The sequence below is a fragment of the Lissotriton vulgaris genome, chromosome 12 (assembly GCF_964263255.1).
Source record: "Lissotriton vulgaris chromosome 12, aLisVul1.2, whole genome shotgun sequence".
NCBI classification, from domain to species: Eukaryota; Metazoa; Chordata; class Amphibia; order Caudata; family Salamandridae; genus Lissotriton; species Lissotriton vulgaris.
This window is the reverse complement of record NC_141700.1, coordinates 286,570,204-286,595,989: the sequence shown is the minus strand read 5'-3', so window position 1 is coordinate 286,595,989 and position 25,786 is coordinate 286,570,204. Positions and strand designations below refer to the sequence as shown.

Genomic DNA, 25,786 nt, shown 5'->3' with positions numbered 1-25,786 from the left:
ATAAAATGTATGTGGGACACGTACCCTAGTATCAGGTGTTTCTACTGTGATAAAATCATTCAAGTCTGCTGTCACCAGAAATTTCATCAGGTTCTGGCGAGCTATTGTTACTTCTGCCGCACTGTCTAGCATCGTCGGAGCCCATTCCCCGTTCACTAGTTGAGTCCTCAGAATTCTAGGCATGTCTGATCTTTAGACCTGCAACCTTCTTCTTTTTGAACTGAGGTTTTGGTTTAGACTTATCTTCGTTTTTGGAAGGATACTCTTGAGAGTGCTGCTTGTCTCTGGACTTTGTACGCTCTTCTTGTCTGTCTGACCGTCAATCTCGATCGGGGTTTTTCGTTGATCCCTGAAAGGAACGAGATGAACGTGTATTGGTATCCTGATACCTGTCAGGTTTCCAAATATTGTCCCTATTCCGGAGGTTGTACCTTCTTACGGGAAGCTCCTGTGCTGGCGATCCCACTCTGGATTGAGATCTGTTTTCTTTAAATTTTTTCTTATTATTGTTGTCCCACTTCATTGATGAAGCAGATGTCTGTTTGAAAGTGTCCTTTTCGGGACTACCCATTATTTGTGGTTTTAATGCTTTTCCACCCAAGCTGTCTCTGCCTAACTCTGCATTCGCAGTCTCCATTATTTTAGGTAATTCATGTTCCTGTTGTAAAGGACTGAATTCCCTTAGGCGTTGACGGATTGCCACTGATGCTGCTTCACTCTTAATATTTGCTAATATTATAGCTGATACCTGAGCATAATTACCTAGTAATTTCGTCCTAAAGTTCAGAGCAGATTCTGCTCCGTACTCATTTTGTATATGTCTTAATACACCTGGTACTACTGCTAATGATGGGATACCATGTCTTCCAGTATATATGGCAGCAAAAACTGTACCCCAAGAGGTACAATCCTCTATCTGTGGTGTTTTCCCCATGGACAAGCATATTGTCAGTATTTTATGTCTTTCATAAGGGCTAGTATTCGGGAATACTGCTTCTAGCTGTGTTATTTTTTGAGCCACCCAGAATGACATTTGTTCAAATTTTGAAGACTTTTTACCCATTACTGCATGTTAAGTTTGTGTTGTCATTTTAGTTGCTGTATTTTGAACTGTATTTGTGTTTGCTGGAACAGTAGCCGGCTGGACCGTAAGTATCCTCATGACAAACTGTGTAATGTTTCCGTAAATTTGTATTAATTCTTTCTGAAGTTTAAGTAAGTCTCCTCTGTGCATCGTTTCCTCAAGATATTTGGGCCCCCCTAAAGGTGTATCTCCTTGATGCTATAAACACTACAAGCTATGCCAGCAGTTGACGCCTCTTCATGATGCATACATACTTTACAGCCAAAATTATGGATTATACCTACTCAGATAAGTTTCTGGATAACATCTTTGGATTTGTTGCATATGGTTAATGCAACAACCGTTAGGCAGTAAAAGATATTAATGATTGGCAGTACTATGAAAGTAAACGGATGGTATAGCTCTACCATCTAGCAGTAATCCTGAATACATACAGAGTATTTAAAATACATGACACTAAAAAGATGCGTACTCCTATGATGTCTGCCTAACTAGATGTACTTAAGTGTACCTAGCGTGTGTGTAGGTGTTAAGCCACGAATCCCTCTAGAATAAAGTTAACCCCATTACCTGAAGTGAGAGATTGTGGGACCCCGTTCTGGCTGGCGTTGGACATCCCACAAGGAAAGTTTTAGACCACTGCCAGCTGGATGGTCTGCATGCAGTAACCTCAGCGTCTCTGGTCAGTATGTCAGCCGGGTAGTCCTGGTCTCCTCTATCTTTGCAAGATGTGATGTCTATATATACCATAGGGCTCCCAAGGGATCCTACCTCTCTGTTTTACTGTGTCAGCCTGAGGATGACGTCCGGTATTACCTTTATACATAGGTATTATACAGGAGATGATAGTCCAGCTGTGCTTCCAAGAATCCTCATGCATAATGTTTGAGATTTTGAACTAGGGAAAACGTACGTTCTGCATGCAGTTTCGTATCTAGGTAAACGGTCATTCCCTGTAAACCGTTATAAGTGTAATGTAGGGAAGAATATAGGTGAAGGGTAACAAACTTACCTGGGCCTATATTATGGTACCTACAAGGAATATAACACTGGCCCTGATGGCAATTCTAGTCGTGAACTAACAGTCAAGTCAGGGATCATTGTGTACAGTATATGTGCGCTACATTTTTAATAGGCAAGGAGCAAAACCTTAGCCTATAACATCAAAACTGATTTTTATACAGTAGACATGCTGAACTCACATTTGAAGTTGGTTTTGTTTTTGGTAATACAGTAAAATGTGAATCAGTGAAATATAATTGCCTAGGAACACAGGAAGAGAGGCGTTTATGGGTCAGGCGCATTACAATTGGGTCCAATAGATTATTCAAGGCTTTACAATCTTTATTCGATTTTACAAATAAAATCATGAAAGTCAGATTGTTAAAAATAGCATACAGATTTTCAGTACCAAAATCATTCTTGTTTTAAAACCCCCATCAAAAAGCGTACAAGAAAAAAGAGGGAGAATTTAACAGATGTAAAAACAGTAACTCTGTCCTGAAGTGGGTTAAATTCTAGGGTGTTAAAATTGGACATATGAACTTATGTTGGGGAGTGCATAACAACATGTAAGGTATCATTAATCAATGTATTGTCACAATTGCAAAAGGGCAAATCCAAGTACAGTCAGTCAGTCAAAATACTTTATTTCGATAATTCAATATCATAAAAAGACGGTGAAGCATACTATACAATCAAATACACTGTAAAAACAATTACAATTCATATATTTAAAAATATCCTACAAATTTCATAAAATTGTTAAAAGAATCATTTTACAATAAATTTAGCTGCCATATTAACGTTACTCTATTAAAAGACCAATATATACAATACAGAAAATCCAACTTTATAAAAATACAATCACTTACAATTTATCATTCTCTTGTTCCTAACCCTAACAGCACCCACCAAATAACTGGCAACGCGGAAAATGACCCTGGGGCTGTTTAGTAATTGTAAATATAGGAGAGCCGGCTTAACTTGAAAAACCCTGCCTCCTTAAGGATAGGAACAAGAAACTTAGTCCTTATTACCGTGTAATGACCACAAAACATAAAAAAATGCATTGTATCCTGCGTCGAAAAATTATCGCAGGAACACGGTGGTGCCTGTTCAGGACTACTCCATTCAGCAAAGTGACCTAGGTTCAAGTGGATCATATTTAAACGAAAACGTGTTAAAAGAAAACTGTGGTAAGAACGATTAACTAAACCAAGGTAAAGTTCAGGGCCTGGGGGATTAGCAACAATAAGGTTGGCCCTTACAGTGGGTTTTCTAAGCTCAATTTTCTCTCTGTTTAAGACCAGTATCTGTAACATAGCCCCCTTTATTAGTGCTATGTCCTTACAAATTATTTTGTCTGGTGAGAAAAAGAGCTCAGGTCTCCCTAATTTGTGAAACCAATGTTTAACATAAGATAACCACTTAATTTTATTTACATTGTCTAATGAAAGGCAATCTTTAATGATGACATGATTCAGAGAGAGTTCATCATTCAACCAGGTCTTCAGCCAGGATATTAAGGGGGCCACTCTTATCGTGTCTGTAATAAAACCGGCCCCTAGCCCTTAATGAATCGTATAAGATGGGGTAGACTGTGGCACTGATAAGATCGATCTCATTAATTTATTTTCAGTAACTTGTAGACAGTCTATAGCGCTGTACCCCCATAATGAGCAGCCATATGTGGCTACCGTCAGACATTTCGCTTTATAAATGTTCAACAATGCCTTTATGGGCCTAGCCCCCAGTTTTCTGCTAAAGCCCATGATTGCTGAAGAGGTTCTAGCAAAGGCAGCATTTCTGTTTTTAATCTGCGATCCCCAATTCCCCTTCTCCTCGAAGGTAATCCCCAGGTACGGGAATGTAGGGACTCTGCTAAGTTCCTCCTCACAACAGAAGAACGTTTTCAGGTTTTTCTTTCTTGTACCCCGTCCCATAATCATGATTTGAGATTTCTTAACATTTATTTTAAGGTCCAGGGAGGTCATAAAAAGGGCAAAAGCGTCCAACAAACGTTGAAGGCCGACCCCGGTCCGTGCTATAAGGACTGCGTCGTCCGCATACAGGAGAACCTGTATGCCAAGTTCCCCCTATATGCGGTATATCAAACGCGGCCTCCCTAAGCACGGGTTCAAGGGCGTTTATATAAACTGTAAACAGAAGGGGGGCCATGATACACCACTGCCTGACCCCCTTTTCTGATTTTAAAGTGGCTAGAACAACGCCCCTCTGCGTTCACCCTGACAGAAGCCAAGAGACCAGAATGTAGGTCAGCTAAAAAGTTTACCAGGGAGGAATCAAGACCCAAATCAATTAGGATCTGCCAGAGTTTTGTGCAATTTACAAGGTCGAAGGCCGAGGACAGGTCCATGAACCCCAGATATAGTGACCCATCCTTGGCCTTGGTATATTTGACCACCAGCAGTTGTAAATTAAGGCACTGATCCAAAGTACCTCTTTTGGATCTGAATCCATATTGCGCGTTTGACAGTATTCCTTTGTTGTCAAGCCACTCCTGTAATTTGTGCAAGATAATTAATAATATAATAATAAGGTAGTTTATAAAGCGACTGGTTACGCCATCCCGGCGTGTCCCCGCGCTGTGGAGAACAGAAAACCCACCAGTCACCATACACAAGGCACCTTTCCGTTTGACTGTGCCCCTAAATAGTAAACAAATAGGTTTTAAGGAGATTTCTTAACTTGGCCTCCGACCTTTCCCGTCTGAGACCCACCGGGAGTTTATTCCAATTGTGAGCAGCCATAACTCTGAAAGAACTACCCCCCATTCTGGCTTTCTTGATCCGAGGGATTGCAAGCCGTCCTATCCCACCTGAGCGTAGCGCTCTGCCTGGCACATACCACGTAACTAGATCTCCCAGGTAAGAAGGGGCCCTGTGCCAGAGAATACAATGGGATATTAGTAGAGACTTAAACAGGACTCTCTTCTTAACTGGTAACCAGTGAAGTGACGCAAGTGCCGGCTTAGAAGCTGCTCTTCTCGGAAGTCTTAAAACTAGCCTGGCAGCCGCATTTTGCAAGACCTGTAGTCGTCCCATACTTTTTTCCGATGCACCCAGGTATAAAACATTCCCGTAATCCATACGGGACTTGATAAAAGCCTGAGTCATTATGCGTCTTGCTTCTAGAGGGAGCAGATCTAAGGTTTTGTTTAGTGTTTTTAAAACGCCAAAGCATTTTCCCACCAGACGACCGATGTGCCCCTCATAAGAAAGGGTAGGGTCCACCCATATCCCCAAATTCTTGGCCTCCTTACAGGGAATAGGTGTAGGACCCAAACATTGTGGCCACTAGTCATCCGTCCAGCTGAGCCTATCTCCTCCAATCACAAGCACCTCGGTCTTGGCTCCATTTAGCTTTAGTCAGTGCTTGTTCATCCAAGAGGCCAGCACGTGCATGCAAGCCTTAAAGTTGTACGCCTCGATCGAAGGTGCTTGGGAAAGGGAGATCAGCAGTTGGGTGTCGTCAGCGTAGGAGACTAACTCCACTCCAAACGCCTGCACCACCTCAGCCAAAGGGGCCATGTATAAATTAAATAAGGTGGGGCTGAGGGCCCAGCCCTGGGGCACCCCCTGTTCTAACGCTACCTCAGTGGACTGAAGGGAGCCCCGTTGAACCTGAAAGCTACGGCCCGTTAAAAAAGATTTCAACCAACCCAGTGCAGAGCCAACGACACCACCTTTGTTCAGGCACTGCAGCAAGGTGAAATGAGCTACAGTGTCGAACGCTGCACTGAGGTCTTGCATTACCAGTGCCATGGTGGGACCGGCATCTGCACCTTGTCTTATGGTCTCTGTAGCTCTCAACAGAGCGGTTTCTGTCGAGTACCCTGTCCGAAAACCCGACTGGGAAGGATGTAAAAGATTAGCCTTCTCTAGATGAGCTATCAATTGAGTATTTACCACCTTCTCGGCCACCTTAGCCAAATACGGTAGCAGAGAGATAGGCCTAAGGTTCTCAAGGACTTCATGGCTTACATTTGGTTTTTTCCTAATTGGTAGGACTACCGCTTTCTTCTAAGCTGCCGGGAGTGTCTGGGAAACAAAGGAGATCTCAAGAACCTGTCTAATATATGGCTCCAGGACAATCAGGCTGTCTACCAACACCCTAGGTGGTGCTGGATCCGTAGGTGATCCGGACTTAACACTAAGACATATGCTGCATAGGGCATCCGGAGGGGGAACTAGGAATTGCTCCAGGCTCCTATCCGAATTACTTGCCCCTGGCACTTCCTCAAAAGTCAGCCCGCTTTCCGGGCTACTGGAGAAGGAGGCATAGATGTTCCTAACCTTCCTGGCAAAGTACTGCGCTACTCGATTGCATTCAGACACCGAGTCGTTGTCCGGTGCATTCGAGCTGGCCACCGAAGAGATCTCTTTAAAAATCTTAAAAAGTTCTTTCGAGGAGTTCTCCGCTTCCCCGATTCTGTTTTTATAATGGGAGGCTTTAGCTGCTCTCAGCATCACCTGATATTTCCTCTGCGCCACCTTATAGCAGCTCTTTTCCTCTGTACCAAAGCACTTACGCCCCAAAATTTTAACAGAAGAGTCTATTAAGGAAATTGGTCGGTAACCGGCTGGGTCTATCCTGTTACGGTTCTTAAAGACTGGGACGATAATGGATTCTTTCCAAGATGCTGGGATATTATCATGATTTAGTGCATTAAAAACCTTGCATAGGATCTTCGACCACAATTTTGGGGCATATTTGAAAATGTCGGCAGGGACCCCATCAGGACCAGGTGCCTTATTTATCAAGGTCTGGTCTATCGCCCTTTCCACTTCTTGCACATCAAAGGTAACACAAGAACACTCCTTTCTATAGGTGGTGTCATTTAATGGGTCCTGATGGGCAGTGTTATAGTATATATTCCCAAAATGTTTGATCCATGCATCATCAGGAATATTGGACTCATATTGGACAGCGTTCAGTCTCCCATAAACTGCAATTGCTTTCAGGATTATTTCTTGGAGAAAGTAAGAACCATCATCCAGGACATAAAAAATGGGCCGCTTAATGGAATGGCTACACCTATAATCCCCCAAAATCAAACTGACTGTGCTATCACACTGTTTCCAGAGATTGACATCTTGAGCCTGCAGCAGTTGATGGCCAGAATCAAATCTGGATCTCCAGCGGACCCTTGTCCACCTAAAGTTTTTCAGGCAGCCCGTCCACTATTGGAGGAGCAAGTCATCCATCTCCTAAATAGATCCCTGGAATTAGAACAACTGCCAGCAGCACTTAAGGAAGCGCGGGTAAGACCGCTGTTGAAAAAACCTGGCGCTGACCCCGCAATACTAAAAAACTATAGGCCGATCTCTCAGCTACCATTCCTCTCTAAAGTACTGGAGCAACATGTATTAAAATCTTTGTCCATGTACTTGGAGTCCCACTCCCTGCTTCACGAACGACAAGCAGGGTTCCGAGCACACCACAGCACCGAGTTGGTGATGCTCTCGGTGCTGGATGAATTGAGAGGCTTGGCTGACGGTAAAAAACCGAGCGCCCTGATTTTATTAGACCTTTCAGCGGCGTTCGATACCGTCAGTCATGCGCTGCTACTGGAAAGGCTGAGTGACTTTGGCATCAAAGGCCGGGCTTTCGAGTGGTTGCAGTCCTTTCTGTCAGGAAGGACACAAAGAATACAACTCGGAGAAGAAATCTCCGCAGTGGGAGAAATAGAATGTGGGGTACCTCAGGGCTCGGCCCTATCCCCACTGCTGTTTAACCTATATCTGCAGCCTCTGATTGCCTCCCTGGCGAGTATGGGCTGCACAGTATATAACTACGCAGACGACACGCAGCTGCTGCTGAGTGTTGACAATACAAACACCGCCCAACTCCACACTCAGAATATCTTGAGACACACGGTCCAGTGGATGACAGGAAACCTCCTAAAAATCAATTCAGACAAGACTGAGGTCTTGGTTATTTCATCTACCACCTCACCATGGTGTGACCTCTATTGGCCCGCAGAGTTAGGTCCAGCCCCAAAACCCAGTTTGAACGTGAAGAGCCTGGGGATCAAACTGGATTGTGACCTCTCTATGGTCAGCCAAATCTCTTCAGTGGTGGGCAGCTGTACTAATATCATCCGACAGCTACGGAAATTAGTGCCTATCATTTCCCAATCTATGCTACGTTCCATCGTCGCAGCTACTGTGATTTCACGCATAGATTATGGAAATGCCCTCTACCTTGGCCTACCAAAAACCTTGATAAATAGGCTACAGGTGGTGATGAATGATGCCGCTCGTCTTATCTTCAGACAGCCAAGACACACTAAAGCATCCCCCCTGCTACAAAGCCTCCACTGGCTCCCTATTAAGGAGCGAGTGGAATTTAAAAATCTGTGCATCGCCCATAAAGCCATCTATGGCATGGCACCTGCTTACATCAAAGATCGCCTGGCAATGTATAGCCCAAAGAGAGCTCTTAGGTCCTCAGACTCTCAGCTATTAGTCTGCCCTCGGTACAAACTTGCCACCAAGGGCGGTAGAGCCTTTTCGGTGCTGGTTCCGCATTTATGGAACACACTACCTGAGCCACTACGAAAGGAAGGAAACCTCCTACGTTTCAGAAAGGGGCTGAAAACGCTGTTGTTCAGGAGAGCCCTGTGAGCCACGTAGGCTAGTGGATGCCCTCTGTACTGTCAAAGTTGTTGTTTACCATCGATTCCCGAGCGCTTAGAGGCCTGTAGGTGATTGAGCGCGCTACAAATCAAAAATAACAATAACAATAACAATAACTCAAGGGGGCGATTCTCCTCATTTGAGAAAAGTGGCTGGTTTACTACTTCCCAGAACTGACTGCTATTTTTTAATGTCTCTGCTTCAAGTAGCTTTAACCAGGCCTTTTCTTTTAGCTCGTTCTTCCTAGTTTGCATAGTATTTTTATAACATACTCTTAACTTAGTTATTAGGGCACTGTCTTTTGGACTAGTCTTCAAGGCCCTAAGTAAATCAGCATGGGCCCTTGAGCACGAGTGATCAAACCATCTCTTTGCGTGATGTTTGGGGGGCCCTTTTGCCCTAGTTAAACTTTGGTTGATCTGTTTGCAGATGTTATCAAACGCCACAACTACTTGAGTACTTAGTGCCCCTGTGCCTAGGCAGATAGCTACGTCATCCTCCGCCCTAGCCAAAACGTCCTGTACAATAGTTTCAGGATTAATATTCGACCACTTTAACCTACGGCCTTGGTCTGTAGGAATCACATTTTGGCCTCCCTTATGTAACACTAATTTCATGGTTAAGAAATCCTTGGACAATACCTCTACTAAGACTGGGTTATGGTCACTAAAGACTGAAACCACTATTTTATACCTTACCACTTTACCTAATATATAACCGGACATAAAAATAAAATCAATGATTGTGCCATCACCGGATCCTTTAAAAGTAGGGACCCTATTTTCACCCTCACCGCATCCAGATTCAACACCGCCAAGAAATCCTCAAGTGTCTTCCCTCTTTTTGAATGTTCAAAATGCGTGACTGTAGAACAGGGCGGACCCTCTTCTACAGAGTTGGCACAAGGCTGATTACAGGGGTGAATATTAAATTCACCTAAGAGAATTATCTCAAAACAATTTACTTTAGTTCTGTAAACTGACAAAAAATTATCAAGGTAATCTAGATTATATCTGGTACTTTCATTTGCATTTGCATTATAAAAATTAATAAACAAAATATTAGATGAATCGGGGGAATTCAATTCAACAATTAAGCAATTTTGACAACCTGAGTCAAGCTAGGTTAACACTCCTTTTAGATCAAGTTTGAACAAGCTTAGTAAACCTCCTTTTGATCTACCTGCCACGCTACTTGTGGCCGGAATAAAAAAAATTCTATATCCATCTAAGGAAAAGCTGTTCGATATGTCCCAGGTCTCTTGAAATGCCAAGATATCAAAAGATTTCAAAAAATCAATCCATATTTCGTTTTCACCTTTACCCCTAATCCCGCAATGTTCCAGGTCATAATTCTGCAGGACTGTGAGTTAATCCTTTAGTTGTTTACCAGTCAGTCATTTTCCTCCAGAGATGCCAAAGGCGCAAACCGATTACACAGTGGAAGAATTTGATCAGCTTGAAAATTTGGCCTACACAAACTATAACAGTAAGAGTCCGATGACAAGGAGTTTTGGTAACCAGGATGGGCACACATGCCAGTGCCCTGGATAAAAGGAGATGTTAATGGATTTTGTTGACCAACATGGGGTTTGGGGATGTTACTAAGGTGATTGTAGAAAAACCCAAGGGGGCGCGCCCATATAAAATCATCTATAATTGGTAAGGAAGCTGCCCTCAGCAGAACAGTGGCTACATGCTGTGGGTGCCTAAAGTTTACAATGATGCAGTCCCCCTTGGTCGTTTTTCTAGAATTGCCTATCCAGCCCACTCTGCGTGTCGATATAATGTCATTACAAAATGTGACAGGAAAACCACAGTATTTACTCAGCCATGCTAATACTTTATAGTTCAAGGAATCCGTCGTTTCCCCCCTTGCGTCATTTAACCGTAAGTCTACCCCAGGGACATTAGTTAGCGCTACTATATATGGAGCGCAATCTGGTGGTAGATTAACTAGGGGTCTTTGCTTGCCTTCCCTCAACCCTAAATTGTTCCCTGCGACAGTGGGGAGCGAGTTAGCCCTCAAAATGGGAGAAGTAATAGGTTGATTACTCGGGGGCTGTGCAGGTGTTACAGCTGGCACGATGTTTGTTGCCTTATGACCCCCACTGCGAGAACTTGTGGCCCCCTCATTTACGGCAGTGCCCGTATTAGTGCTCCTATCTGCTTTAGATGAATACAAATGTGCAGATAGGAGAACACCCAACCTAGAAACCTCCTTTGAGACCTGGTCCATTTTGTCCCCAACCCCTTTACTGGGAACAGCAGGGCCCCTAGTTTCTTTAGTGCTAACATTAGATTTTTGAGAGTTTTTTTCTGAGGTGGCCAAGTGGGAAGCTAGAAGAGTACCCAGTCTGGATACCTCTTTTGTGACCTGTTCGACTCTGTCTGCCAATGGTCTAAACATAGTCTCCATTTTCAATACAAACATGTTGATCAGGGAGTCGAGTTGATCACTATTCAGTTTGATCGTATCCCCCTCATTTGGATTATCAGGGAGGACTCCCACTTCTTCATCCGTGTGGTGGCTGCCTTCTTAACTCTCTTATACCCTCCCCGTTTATTTTGTGACCCACTACAGGCTCTCACTTTCCTTCGTGCCTTCGGGGGTACCGGAAAGGGTTCCGGGGACGATATTGGTAAAGGTTGAATTGCGGAAGACAGGGCGATCTCTAGTAACGCCACAGTAGGTGCTAAAGTGACAAATGAGTCTATATCCGCAACTGTTTGTTATGTTATGTTATGTTATGTTAAAAAAAAATTCTTAAGCGCACTAACACCAATTGGTTTCTTGGCGCTGTCAGTGATAGAGCGAATGGCCAGGGAAGCAGACGACCGAGATTTAAGGGAATGCTTGCTGGAAAAGCCAGGTCTTTAAGGCTTTCCTAAATGACAGATGATCGGGGCAGAGTCGGATCTCCAGAGGGAAGGTGTTCCACAGCCGTGGGGCCAGTGATCCGAATCTGCATCCGCCCGCACGTTTGCGCTTAAAAGATGGTATCTGAAGGAAACCTTGATTGGTCGAGCGCAGATTTCTAACCGGGGCATTCTTGATGATAAGTCTCTCAATGAATTTGTGACATTTGCAGTGTAGGGCTTTAAAAATCATGCAGCCAGCCTTGAAGGTACTGCGCTGAGCCACAGGGAGCCAGTGGAGTTTTGTCAGGAGTGGGGTGGCAGGTTGCCATCTAGGCTGATTTAAGATCAGTCTGGCTGCGTGGTTCTGCATCTACAGGCGTTTCAGAAGGTACAGAGGCAGGCCCAGATAGATCGAATTCGCGTAGTCTAAGTGGGAGATCACAGTGGCGATCACCACCTGTGTCAAAGCCTCCCGGGCGAGAAGACGGCGGACCTTCCGAAATTTCCTGAGTTGGAAAAAGCCCTTAGAGACTACCTGACCTACTTGTGCTTTGAGTGATAGGTCACTGTTCACAATTACTCCCAGTGTCTTTGCTGAGGAAGAGGGAATTGGTGCTTGGCCCATTTCTGACGGCCAGTAATGCGGGCCCCAATATTTAGCACTTTCTCCTGTGAGGACCAGCTCCATTTTACCTGGGTTCAATTTCAGGTGGTTTTGGTCCATCCACGCTTGAATGAACCTCAGGGTGGATAGGAAGGTAGATATGGAAGCATCGGAATAATCCATTGTGAACAGTAATTGCAGGTCGTCCGCATAGTTAAGCACTGTCACCTGTCTATCTCTAAGAGCCTGAATTAGTGGAGAGATGTAGAGATTAAACAAGTGAGGTGACAGGGAAGAGCCCTGGGGTACACCACTCGTGATGGTCTGAGTGGTGCCCACCAGGTCACCCATGCGGACTGCCTGAGTACGGCCCTCAAGGAAGGACTTCAACCAGCTGGCTGCTGTGCCCTGGATGCCGGCCCGAGTGACCCGGTCGATCAAGATGGTATGATCGACCGTGTCAAACGCGGCGGACAAATCCAGGAGCACCAAACCCTGAGGGGAAAGTTTGTCTGCACAGTCACGGAGCGATTCGAGTACCGAGACTACTACTGCCTCAGTCGAGTGGGCGGGGCGGAATCCTGCCTGATGTGGGTCAAGGCACTCCGCTTCTTCCATGAAGTTGGAAAGGCATTTGGCCACATGAGCCTCCAATACCTTTGCCAGGAATGGCAGGAGGGAAATCCGTTGATAGTTTGCATTACAGGTAGGATCCGCCCCGGGTTTTTTCAGAAGCGGTATAACCGTAGCTACCTTAAGTGCAAGGGGAACCAAGCCGGAAGTCAATGAATCATTTTGAAGGGTACATGCCGGGGCCGGGATAACTGAGAGGCAGTCTTTTAAAATATAGGGCGGGCACTTATCCGAAGGGGCACCGGATTTCACTCTCACCAACAGCTCCTGAAATTGAGTCTAATTAATGAGCGGAAAGCTATTTAATGAGCAAGTATGATTAGTCCTAATAGAGGCAGCTAACGTGGGGTGTGGGTTTTGTGGGATAGTGGCTTTTATAGTTGTAATTTTCTCAATGAAGAAGAGATTCAAGGAGTCACAGAGCATCTGAGATGGGGCTACTTTTGGGCGGACGTTGTCTAGGATTGTTAACTCATTGAGAATAGCAAAGATGTCTTTTGATCTTTTCGTGGAGTTAATGATGCGGGAGGAGAAATAAGCAGCTTTAGTGGCTAAGACATTTTTCATATACTCTTTCCTGGCCTTAGTGTAACTGACTTTTAAATCAGGGGCATAGCTGCGTCGCCAACGGCGTTCAAGTTGGCGCAAGGCCAATTTCTTAGCTTTGAGGTCTGGGGAGAACCATTTTTGTGCATCCGCACGTCGGGCAAGTTTGACCTTTTTAAATGGAGCGTGGATGTCGCTAGCTGCTTGCAGCCAGTGAGAGATATTGGTTTCCGATATATTAATATCGGGATGGTAAGGTGGAATGGACATAGCCAATGTATGCAGGAATTCCGGTCTATCTAGAGAGGTCCATTTTCTTGCTTGCCCCCCTGCCGTCATGGCGGTAGTTCTTTTAAGGGCATGGACGAGATTGAATCTAAGAAGAAAGTGGTCCGACCAAACACATGGGGTGGTGCCAGGTGTAGTGACCAGTGGGGAATTAGACCAAACCTGGTCCAGCACATGCCCCTTACAGTGAGTAGGTGAACACATATGTTGTACAAAATTCAGGTTGGTAAGGAGCTCGGTGAATTCACGAGAGTGGGGACCCTCCAACGGGTCGTTGAACCAGTAATTAAAGTCGCCAATCAGGAGAATCCTGGCATGTTCCACGACCAAATTGGCGATAAGTTCACTAAACGAGAGTGCTTGAGAATACCCCCTGGAGCTAGATCACAGAACTCTGTTAGTACTGAACCATTTGTAGGTGAAGCAGGCGGGCTGAATGGGCCTAGAGACATGCGGCGTGCTGTATTGATCTTACTCACCACTTTTACCATATAGTTATCTATCGGCCCAGACAAAGACGGCGTTTTTGAAGAGCGCAGTTTAGCCATGACAGACCGACTCAAATAGCAGCCTTTAAAACACACTCCGCCTCTTCTGGCCTCTGACGGCCGCAGACGGCCCCGCCCTTGTCCCGGGCTTCTCCCGGCGCGTACCCGCGCGCGTCCCGCGGGACGAGGGACCGACGCTGCCTTTATGCGCCTCCTGGCGCTGCACAGGGCGTCACTGGTGGTGGGAGGGACCCGGCGGAGCCAAGCCCGGCCGGGGAACAGGCGGAGCTAAGCCCGGCCCTTTGCTGCTGGTGCTGCGGCTCGGTCAACGCTGGAACCGTAAGAAGAACCCTACTGGCCTCGACACCGGCGCTACCTTTATGCGCCTCCTGGCGCTGCACAGGGCGTCACTGGTGGTGGGAGGGACCCGGCGGAGCCAAGCCCGGCCGGGGAACAGGCGGAGCTAAGCCCGGCACTTTGCTGCTGGTGCTGCGGCTCGGTCAACGCTGGAACCGTAAGAAGAACCCTACTGGCCTCGACACCGGCGCTACCTTTATGCGCCTCCTGGCGCTGCACAGGGCGTCACTGGTGGTGGGAGGGACCCGGCGGAGCCAAGCCCGGCCGGGGAACAGGCGGAGCGAAGCCCGGCCCTTTGCTGCTGGTGCTGTGGCTCGGTCAACGCTGGAACCGTAAGAAGAACCCCACTGGCCTCGACACCGGCGCTGCCTTTATGCGCCTCCTGGCGCTGCACAGGGCGTCACTGGTGGTGGGAGGGACCCGGCGGAGCCAAGCCCGGCCGGGGAACAGGCGGAGCTAATCCCGGTCCTTTGCTGCTGGTGCTGCGGCTCGGTCAACGCTGGAACCGTAAGAAGAACCCCACTGGCCTCGACACCGGCGCTGCCTTTAGGCGCCTCCTGGCGCTGCACAGGGCGTCACTGGTGGTGGGAGGGACCCGGCGGAGCCAAGCCCGGCCGGGGAACAGGCGGAGCTAAGCCCGGCCGGGGAACAGGCGGAGCTAAGCCCGGCCCTTTGCTGCTGGTGCTGCGGCTCTGGCAACGCTGGAACCGTAAGAAGAACCCCACTGGCCTCGACACCGGCGCTGCCTTTATGCGCCTCCTGGCGCTGCACAGGGCGTCACTTGTGGTGGGAGGGACCCGGCGGAGCCAAGCCCGGCCGGGGAACAGGCGGAGCTAAGCCCGGCCCTTTGCTGCTGGTGCTGTGGCTCGGTCAACGCTGGAACCGTAAGAAGAACCCCCAAGTACGTAGAACATCTATGATTAAAAGGGACAAGTAAGGGAAATAAGTTTAACCTGAAAGAGTCCACAAGCGGCGTCGGTGGCGAGACATATTTCAGGTCAGATAAGGTTCAATATTGCTGACTGTTTTCACTAAAATTGCATGTCGCATAGAGTGTTTCATTAGTGCAGAGTCCTCCCGTTCTGATGCCAATTTATCCCTAAAGGCAATTTCGATCCATTTGCTATCAGTACGAGTTATTTCAGAAGGGCTAACAAACATTTCTGGCCTCTCTAAGGCCTGCAAATTACGCGCCACATATACCAGCTGGGGATCAAGGAGGATTTTTCTAGTTTCAAGCAATCCTGCAAAATTATTCTACTGAAACTGAGTTCCTCCTTTTATCAAATTGAATTCCAAAGCTTTAAAGGGCAAAGGCAGAGCTGGTCAATTAAACAATCTAAACCTACCCCTTCATGAACAATTTCATAAGGTACGTTTTGAGAAACTCTCAAAAGGCTTCTTTAAAAATGTACTTTCCGAGCAACCCGGAGATATCCCCATATTCCACTGCCATAGCACACTAGTGGGATACACTTAACCCTGTACATTTCCAGGACCGATTGAATGTAAGTGCGCCCGAGCTGGCGTGAAAAATCTTCAATGCTGAACATCGCTCTATTAAAAGACAAAATTTTCTGATCTGTTCGTGAGTGCTAATTAAATTCAGAATCCAGTTGGATTCCTAAGTACCTGAACTTGTCAACCTGGCTGATGTGTTGGCGATCTAGTACGTATTTCATAGTTTACGTTTTTGATGGACGATTATTCAAGTCACTAGACCTGCAGGTCTGTCAATATTTTTCAGATTTTTCGAGGCCTGCCGTTTCCCAGCCCATTCGCTCCAAACATCCATTTGTGGTATTATATTATCAGTTACCTCCACACATTTCAGGTATCTAAGGCGAGTCCCACAGTTCAGAATCGCCGCAACCCCCCCCCCCCCCCCCCCCCCCCCTGCAGAACATCCGTAAATAACCATACGTCTGGCAGGCAACATTTCACACAGCTCTTGAGCTCACATCATGGCATGGGGCCAGTGAATCAACATATGTGCAGAACAGTATAGGCCAGTTTAGCAGTGTGCCTATGCATAATTTACCCTGGACATAGTCCACAGTAGAGCCTTGGTCAGCAAATTCTGATCTAGCCCAGGGCGTGGACACCGTCCCTCTGCCAGGCTCCTCTGACTCCAAGTCTCCCTCAACCTGCAGAGTACCATCATCCTGGATTGTTACTTTGTGCATCCTAGAGACCTGACCCTACTTGCCCGTTTTGAGGTCGCCCACGCCGGGGAACAGCACTTGGGGCCCCTGCCCCTCTAGGCTCCCCCGCAGAGCGAGGCAACGCAGCCTTGTGTCAAAATTCCAGCCACTTCCAAACCTCTCTGGGGCGCTCGAAAAATGTGCCTGGCTCTAGGAAATGACCTTCAGTTTTGAGGACTATAGGGACATGTATTCCAGCTGCACAGCTCTCAACTTCTGCTTGGCTGCCAGAAATTTTTTTCGCTGCTCCTGCTCTTTTTTGGTGTAATCGGGGTAGGCAGCACTGTTACAGTTTTCGAACATGGGCGCGGTCTGTTTCCTAGCTGCTCTCAAGATACTGTCTGTCTTGTTAGTTCAGTATCCATGTAATGATGGCCCTCGGTGGGCCACGTGGCGGCAGAGAGGGCACCAACAATCTATGCGCCCTCCCCACCACAAAGAACTCAGATAGACCCCTCATACAGAGCTGCTGCCTAACCCATTCCTCTAGGAAAGTCTCGGCTGGGGCCCCCTTCACTCTCTCTGGGAAACCCCTGCACAGAAATGCTGCTGCACTGTGCCTGGCCCTCCGCATCCACAACCTTATACTCCAAATCGCCGGTGACCATGTTAATCTTGGCCATTTGTCTCTTGGGTCTGCGACCTGGATATCTGCTATATTACTTTCAGCAGCAGTAACCTTGTCCGCCACCTTCCTCAAATCCACTCGCAGCAGATTCACATCTATCAAGACTGTGTCTTTCTTCTTTTTGAGCACTGTGCAGGAACCTCAATGGCTGCCAACAACACTGCTCTAGAGGGCTCAGGGTCACCCTTCAAGAGCCCACTGGCTGAGTGTGCCCCTCCCACCCTGCTGTGCGATCTGCTGAGAAGTAAAATCGCTCAAAATGTAACGATAACAACCTAGCACAGACTCTAGGACACGCCAGTGCGGTAAGACACAAAATTCTTCTGGAATAATCACTAAGAAAATGCACTTGAAATTGTTGCTTTTATCAAAATTACTTCATTCAATGATATACATAGTAAGCAAGACAAGGACTGTCAACATAAAATATTTGAGTCAGTACAGATTGAATAAAGTGGCAATAGTGGTTCAGTGCTCAACGAGTGTACAATATATGCAGTGTGGTCATTATTGTGTATGTACAAGTTCGGAGGACAGAAAATAATTTCGCTCCAGTGACTCCTATCCTTCGTTGTTTGGAATCCTGGTTGTTCTGGACCTAAGTATGCGTCGACGTTTCAACCCTAGTAGTGCCCCAGTTGGAGGTCACGGCGGGTTTTTCATCAGAACAAGACGTGGGGACAGGTAGACAGCCTAAAAATGTAAATGGAGGCGTGTATGAGCGAGGTTGTAGGTGTGCTTCAGAACGATGCACTGTATTATAAGGGTGGGCGTTATTACTCACCCTAGGACGGCCGGACTAGTCGTGGCCATGATACGTGGATTAAAGGAATGTTCAGGTTGAGTCACGGCTGGACAAGTTCTACAAGTGGAAATTAAAAAACAAGGTTGGCCGAAATTAATTGGGGGCCAGACCGGAAAACTAGTAAGGAGGCTATGACAAAGATCACGGAAAACATGGACTTCTCACATATAGCACAAATATATACAGCCCGTGGTGGTGGTGGTGTTATTGAATCTAAAAGGTGGTAGCTTCAGGTGGTGTTGCTAGTGTGGGGTGCAGCGCGGGCTGCAGTGTAAGCTCGATTGGCGGTGATACTCAGCCAAATGAGAGGTTATGGTTAGTGCCCTGTTTTAATTGGTGCAATGAACTGTAAACACGTACTTATGCGGTTTACAGAAACCATCTACAGTGTGTTGGATCAAAGGGTTAGTTCGGTGCTATTTACAGGTTGCCAGTGTGATTAAAAGGGGGTCTTGGGGGGGTATATGTCTCGTGGTTCACACAGCATCCAAATGTGCTGTAGGAGCTCACATTTGGATGCTGTGTGAACGCGGCCGTCCTAGGGTGAGTAATAACGCCAGCCCTTATAATACAGTGCATCGTTCTAGACATCTGAACTCCTGGACATCCTGCATCTTTGCAACTGCACCTACTTCCTGAGGTATCCTGAAGTTGTGCATTGGGGTATTTTATAGCCCCTGCCCCGAGCACCTTTTGCACCGAAGCTCAGAGGCCTACACTCCACCAGTGTCCTGTGGGCCCGCTTTGTGCATTTCGGCTCGAGGCCCCTTCGCGGTTCCTAGTCCGTTGGCTAGCGAGCCCCCACGAAGGGCCATCTTTGATTTCTTGAGCTTTCCTGGTTGCTCTAGGCCTGCTCTCACTCCTCTCCAAAGGAGGAGTCCCTCAGACCTTGCTTGTCTGAACCAAAGCCAATCTTGTCATCTTGCTTGGATTGCTGTTGCCAAGGCTTGTTGGGTCCAATCCGGATTCCGACGCTGCAGCACTCCTTCGTGGGACAGCTCGAATCCAGCTCCTGGTTGTCGTCGACGCCTCCTGGACCTATTGGCTGAAGAGTCAAGCTTCACCTCTTTAACCTGAAATCACCCGACATCGGCTGGCATCTTCCCATCGCCATCCTGGTCACTGGCTAGTGACCCATGTGAGAAGTTAGCCTGGCATATGATGTCCACTAGTTCTATTGGGCACCTTGCACCAGTCTAATCAATCCTTATTGATGGTGGTTGTAAAGTCAACCTTCTAGAAAGCTATCCTAGGGGTAGCAATGGCGAGCAGTCTTCAGGCTAAGACTTTAGAGAGCGAATTAAGCTAGTTGTTTTACCAATTATAATCCCTTGAGTACCAAATGAAAGCACACCACACAAGGTATATATCAAATATATATGTATTTATTCTAAACACAACCCCCCACTTTTTGCTGTGATTCTGTTTTTTTAAAACTTTAGTCTGGCTGTGGCCCTGCTAACCAGGACCTCAGCATAGCTGTTCTCTCTCTAAATTGCTACCATGTACTTTAGGTACATACCAGATTGGTTACTGGGTCACCCTTGTGATCCCCTGTATAGTGTACCCTAGGCCTAGTAGTGGCTGCAGCATGTATTGTGCCACCCCTGGTTTGCCTTCCAAACTGACACCACAGGCATGTTCACACAGCCTGGGTAATGTGGTGTAATCACCCCTTCTTAGATATAATATATATCTATATCTACCTTATATATAGACACACAGTAACCTATAAGCCACTCCTATGGCAGGCCTTAACAATCCTGGAGGCAGAGTGCTTGGTTTTATGTGAGAGGGTGCCCTAACATGAGCTGAGCCCCTCTGCAGCTTTCGGAACCATCTCCTTATAGCTGTTCTATGATATAGCCATACCATATACTCTTAAGTGCATTATAATCCTCGCAGTTAATGCTAGCTTTGATTTGGCTGTATCAAAACATGTCGTGTAAGGTGTCAAACACTTTGGAATACTACGCCCCCTCCCCTCCCCCGCCAGTCCTGGCGGCGGGGGTAGCATTCCACCCTTCTAAAGGGAGAAGACATGTAGTTACTGGTAAACCCAGTTAAAGTTTAACAGAGCCTCAGTATCACAAAATGGATGCTGCTGCTACAGACATGAGTCTGACCTCCTGCTGCTGGACGAAACTCTGGCAGGGGAGCCCTGGAAACTAGGTTTCCTGTCCAGGGAGGTGCTGGCACCTCCCCAGACAGGCTTTAGTGTATTGGGGCAGAGAGGGCTGCATTCAGTGAATGCTTTCCATACACTGCCTGGGGCACACAAGGTGCTCCATGCATAGCCCGGTTCAAAACAGTTGCTGGGGCACTCAGCCCGAGCTCTGGCGTGAAACTGGACAAAGGGAAAGGGTTGTAACCACCCCCTTCCCAGGTCCACCCATAGGAGGGACCTTACAGGTAGTCCAACCCCTAAACTTAGTATAAGTATAGGAGCTGTGTCACTAGGACTTTAGATTACCCTGGAGGAAACTTTGAAACATAAATCCTGGACCTTCGACGTTCCATTTCGACTGGAAGACGGAAAACATCTCCCTTGTGGTCAAGAAGTGACCACCCTGTTCAAAAGGCACCAACAGCAACTTTGCCAGTCTGCATTTTCGAGGCTCCCGCCGGATCCCGAAGAATATGCGACACAGGACATGGACTTCCAGGCATCTCTGACCCGACCTTCGCTCACAGCAAAGCTGAGACCCGTGGCGGATACGAGAGACGTGGGACCTGAACTCCTGGACATCCTGCATTTTGCTAACTGCATCGACTCCCGAGGTTTCTCGCAGTTGTGCATTGGGGTACTTGAAGCCCAAGCCCGAGCACCATTTGCACCGAAGCTCAGGCCCCCACACTCCGCGAGTGTCCCGTGGGCCCCACTTTTTCATTTCAGCTCAACAAGTCTTCCCGGTTCCTAGGCCGTTGGCTAGTGAGCCGCCTGAAAAATTACTTTTAAATCTAACTTGCTTTCTTGGTTGCTCCAGGCTTGCTCCAGCTTTCCTACAAAGGAGAAACGCCACAGACCTTGCTGGTCTGCACCGAAGCCAATCTCGACATCCTGCGTGGATTGAGTTTGCCAAGGCTTGTTGGGTCCAATCCGGATACCGACACCCCAGTCCACTAGATCCTTCGTGGGACAGCTCGAATCCAGCTCCTGGTCGTCGTTGACACCTCCTGGACCTCGTGGCTGAAGAGACAAACTTCACCTTTTCGCCTGAAATCACCCGACCTTGGCTGGCAGCTTTCCATCGCCATCCTAGTCACTGGCAAGTGACCCAGACTCTCTCCCTTCTGCTTTCAGGTTCTTCAGATCTTCGATCCACCCTTGGATCCACCCGGACACTTTTCCTCTGGTCGCCTGCAGCACTTCTTTGCAGCTCTCCATTGAAATCGACGACAAAACCCGACATCAAAATACACCTATGCACCCGGCTTTCGTGGGTGAGGTAACACAAGTATTCTGGTAGTCTCAAGGGTACTGACCCTCCTAGTCTCTAAGTCTAAAAGGGTTCCATCCTAGTCCATCCGGAAGTATCCTTCAATTGTATATTTGTAACTTCTTCGTTTCCCATTGAAAGTCAATGGTAACCCGCGGCTGTGTTTAGACACTGCACGTGCCTCCAGTGGGCCTCCTACTTCCTAACCCTTGGTTGTTCCTAGAAGCCCCAGCGATGCCCTAGGCCTACTTTCTATCTCAGACGTGGTTCTTATACCACTATTTTAGTATATGGTTTTTGGGGCCCCTAGGGCAAAACGTATACTGTGCAACTTATCGTATGCTAATTAAGTAACTTGTATTGTACTTTTACCTCTGACTTCATAAAGAGTGCAGAGGGGTTGTGTTTAGAATAAATACATATATATTTGATATATACCTTGTGTGGTGTACTTTCATCTGGGACTCAAGGGATTATAATTGGTAAAACAACTTGCTTAATGCGCTCTCTGAAGTCTTAGCCTGATGACTGCTGGTCCATGCTACCACTAGGATAGCTTTCTATAAGATTGACTTTACAACCACCATCGATAAGGGTCGATTAGACTGGTGCAAGGTTCCCACTAGAACTAGTGGACATCATATGCCAGGCTAACTTCTCACATCATCTTCATTGTTGGCATTCGTTACCCATGATTGTCTTGTAGGAAAGTGGTGTATTGTGTAGTGAGACTAGTTACAATAATAAATCCTTAGCTCCTTTCTGTTACTGTGGAAAAGAGCAGTCAGGCTTTACTAGTGGAACATATGTTAAGCATATCAGAGTACTGACATGGATGATAAGTAATTGACTTAATTTGAAAGAATACAACACCAATTTATGAAAGCCAAAGCAGATTTTTGCAATAATTTAGACTCCAAAACAAACACAATCATATGATTTTAACAGGAGTTATCGATTTTAGATGAAAAAAATAAATAAATGCAGTTTAATACTACAGGACTTTAACATTGTGGCTAATGGTAAAAAGCACTAGTGACGATTGGCAACTTGCAGGAGGTTAAGGTGATACGGGTCTTAGGACCAAGCCACAACAGTCAGTTCAGTTTTACCAGGTCTGATAGGTCCTTACGCAGATTTGTCCTGGCTGTCTGGGTTCTGAAACAGGAGCTGCGGGAAAGCTGGTTTTACCGCTTAGACGTGCTGGTGAGGAAACAGGTGTAAAAGATCAACAACTGGGCCACTGCAGTGGTCGGTTAAAGGTGCTTTGAAGTTCCCTTAAGTTACAGTGTCGAACAAAAATGATGATACTCTGACTGGAGACCAACAAGCCTTGGCATCGGTAAGGTCAGCGTGAAGATATTTTAACATCTGGCTGTCCTGGGGAAAACGGTAGCCCCATGAAACTTGCTGGAGGTCAGTGCTACTTTTCCCACAATGCACTGGACCATCTACTTTTGTGCGATCCCTCAGAGTGGTCGTAGAGTTCTTTCAAGTTTCCATGGCTTGTTGCTTCTGAGGCACGACCGTCAATGAATGTTCGCTTGTCTGCTCTAAAGCTTCTATTTGCTTCCCTGTTTGTTTTGGTGTATTTACTTGAGCCTTTGCTTTTTCTGCTCTTGTTCCGCTGGTGTAACTGCAATTTTATCGCTTGGATTTTGCAGAGTCTCAGTGAAGATCCATTTTTATGCTGATGTTTCTTGCTACCCAGTACCTCTTGGCAGGTTGAAGTCACTATTTCTTTGATGTTCTTCCACTGACTTTCTACTGAGTCTATCGTCCTGTAGTTCGTGCAGGACTTGAACCGTATTACCGAGGGTGACTGAGTATTCATTCAGTTTCTGTGCATCTTTGAGGAGGGAGTGTTACATCACTGGGGTTAGCTTATCTGTTCAATTCATGCTTTCTTCATCTTTATCTCTAACCTGACCACAGCAAGGTGATGGTCTAAACCTGTGTCCGCTGTTCTCCATTTACTCACATCCTTCAGGGACCTCCAGAACTTCCTGGCAATGCAGACATGGTTAATCTGATTCTCTGTTTAATGGTCTGGTGACACCCACGTCACTTTGTGTATTCTTTTGTGTGGGAACACACTACAACCTATTACCAGAGTGTTCAGGGGACAGTTCTGCAAGCCTTTCACCATTATCATTACAGAGACCATGGTTCTTCGTACCTAATTTTGTTGCTTCCGATCTTGCCATTTATGTTCTTCATCAGTATGATGATGTCTCTCTCCAGGCATTTCTCCAGGACGGACAGGAATCTGTTGCTAATTTGTTTTTTACTCTGCAGTTATTTGTAGGCTCATAGCACTGGATAACATTACTGGTCCTAGCCCAGCTGAGAAAGGAGGAGGGTTATGCGCAGGGCTAGCCCACCATGTAATAAAAAAATGCTAGGTACAGAAACGTCGACCAAAAGAAATCCTAGCCTTGGGGAGAGAGGAATGTCCTTCAGAGACATATGATGCCTTGTGGTGAAAGCCAGATTTCCCTGGAAGCTACAAAGGCGATCCATCTTCTTTCGACCACAACCAGCACCAGAGGGGCATTGAACATGAGAACCATGTATGAGGCGCGCAAGACAGTCCAAGTGGCATTGGAGATGAAAAAATACAAGCTTGCCCCGCTTGTAATCAGCGAGACCAGGCAGAAAAGACCTGCTCCAGGAAGAATGCTGCTGTATTCTGGCCACAAGGAAGAGAATGCTCCACATACTCGAGGAGTAGCACTGATGCCAACGGAGCCTCGATTGGCTGTGAAGTTCACTGTACCAGAATCATCACAGCGACCTTCCACACAAAGAAAAAGAGGATCTACATGAATGTTATCCAGTGCTGTTCAGCATGGATTAAAATAAAGAAAACAATGGCATGACGTGGCCAATGCTGGCCGAGTCATAATGATGTATTCTTTACTGTAAGCCCTGTTGTACTCTAGCCCTTGCTGCTGTGCAACAAGTCTAAAAAAGAAATAGGCAAAGCCAATAGAGCTCGTATAGGCGAAACCTTTTGGCTTTGTCAGTACATGTTGTTTTTGACATGGTAATTTGGGACAATAGTCAAGATACAGAAGTGTTAACTACTTTGATTTTTTTTTTTATTACAGTACTACCAAACTTTCTTCTCTAAGCAGCACAACTTTTCCATCCTTCATGTCAGTAACCAGTTATGTATGATTTCTGATTTATAGTTGGGCTGCCTTGCGGAGGATATCCGCAAACTTATCTGTGTAAAGAATTGTATGTTATCCACAAAAGCATTTGTCAGTTTCACCACTAAAGTAGTGGAATGATCTCAAATTGAATACTAGGATTGGCTTGGCTTATGAGTAGGATTGGCTTATGAGTAAAAGCACATTTAACACTGGCAGCTTTGTTAATACTAATAAGTGTGTTACATTCCTGATCAGTGACTGCACCTCTCAAACATCTATTTCACTTTTTCTATATTCATTGTAGGAGGCTCAGAAAGCAGAGTGTTGCTGCTTCAATTTCTGCAACTCGCAGTGTGGCGAAATCAAAAATGGGCAGGAAAGCCTTGAAGTTAAAGAAAAAGATCAAGTATGGGTTTCGACCTCTGAACGGAGCAGTAAGAAAAGAATCTACCATTGCAGAGCAGGAGATGATGAATAACGAAAACATGGAGGATATATTTGAAGAAGGAAAAGAAAATAGCATCTCTGGGTTTAAAAGGTAAAATCACAAAGTCTGAAATATGGCACTATCAGGAACCACAAAGAATGGTAAGGTTGTTGTCCGACTTTAACCACATATTGCTTTTTCATAATGGGAAAGGCAGCACTCCGACACAGATCACCTAGATCTAGAGTTTGTACTGAAGAGAAGGCTCCACCTGTGTTCCAGCGCCTCTCCCCCCCGCTGCTGCTGTGTGCCTGAATTCTTGCCTGCTGTCCCCCTGACTGGCGCAGACTACTGCTGTTCCCCTGGTGTGAGTGATTCACTGTCTCAGTTTCTGGTCCAATAAATTGTGTCCTGTTTATTTTCATTGTGCTTGTTTTTTAACCCTGTTTTTTGCTCCATTGCCGTCGCGTTCCCCCCCCGCCTCCCTCCCCCCTTTTTTCCTTCTGTACCCCCGCTGTCCCCGCCACTGCTCCCCTGCGGCCCGCCCCCTTGCATCCCATTCGCCTCCCAGCTGATCCTCCCTCCCTCCACGCCTT

General features: G+C 46.5%; 1 protein-coding gene across 2 annotated transcripts in view; it reads left to right on the top strand.

Moving 5' to 3' along the window:
* Window positions 1–25,786, top strand: part of LOC147673978 (uncharacterized) — a 659,950-nt gene that overhangs the window by 69,929 nt on the left and 564,235 nt on the right. For both annotated transcript variants that reach the window (XM_086945060.1, XM_086945061.1), the window contains exon 3: window positions 25,068–25,301. In XM_086945060.1, coding sequence (XP_086801186.1) covers window positions 25,068–25,301 — 234 coding nt within the window. The remainder of the gene's footprint in view (window positions 1–25,067; window positions 25,302–25,786) is intronic.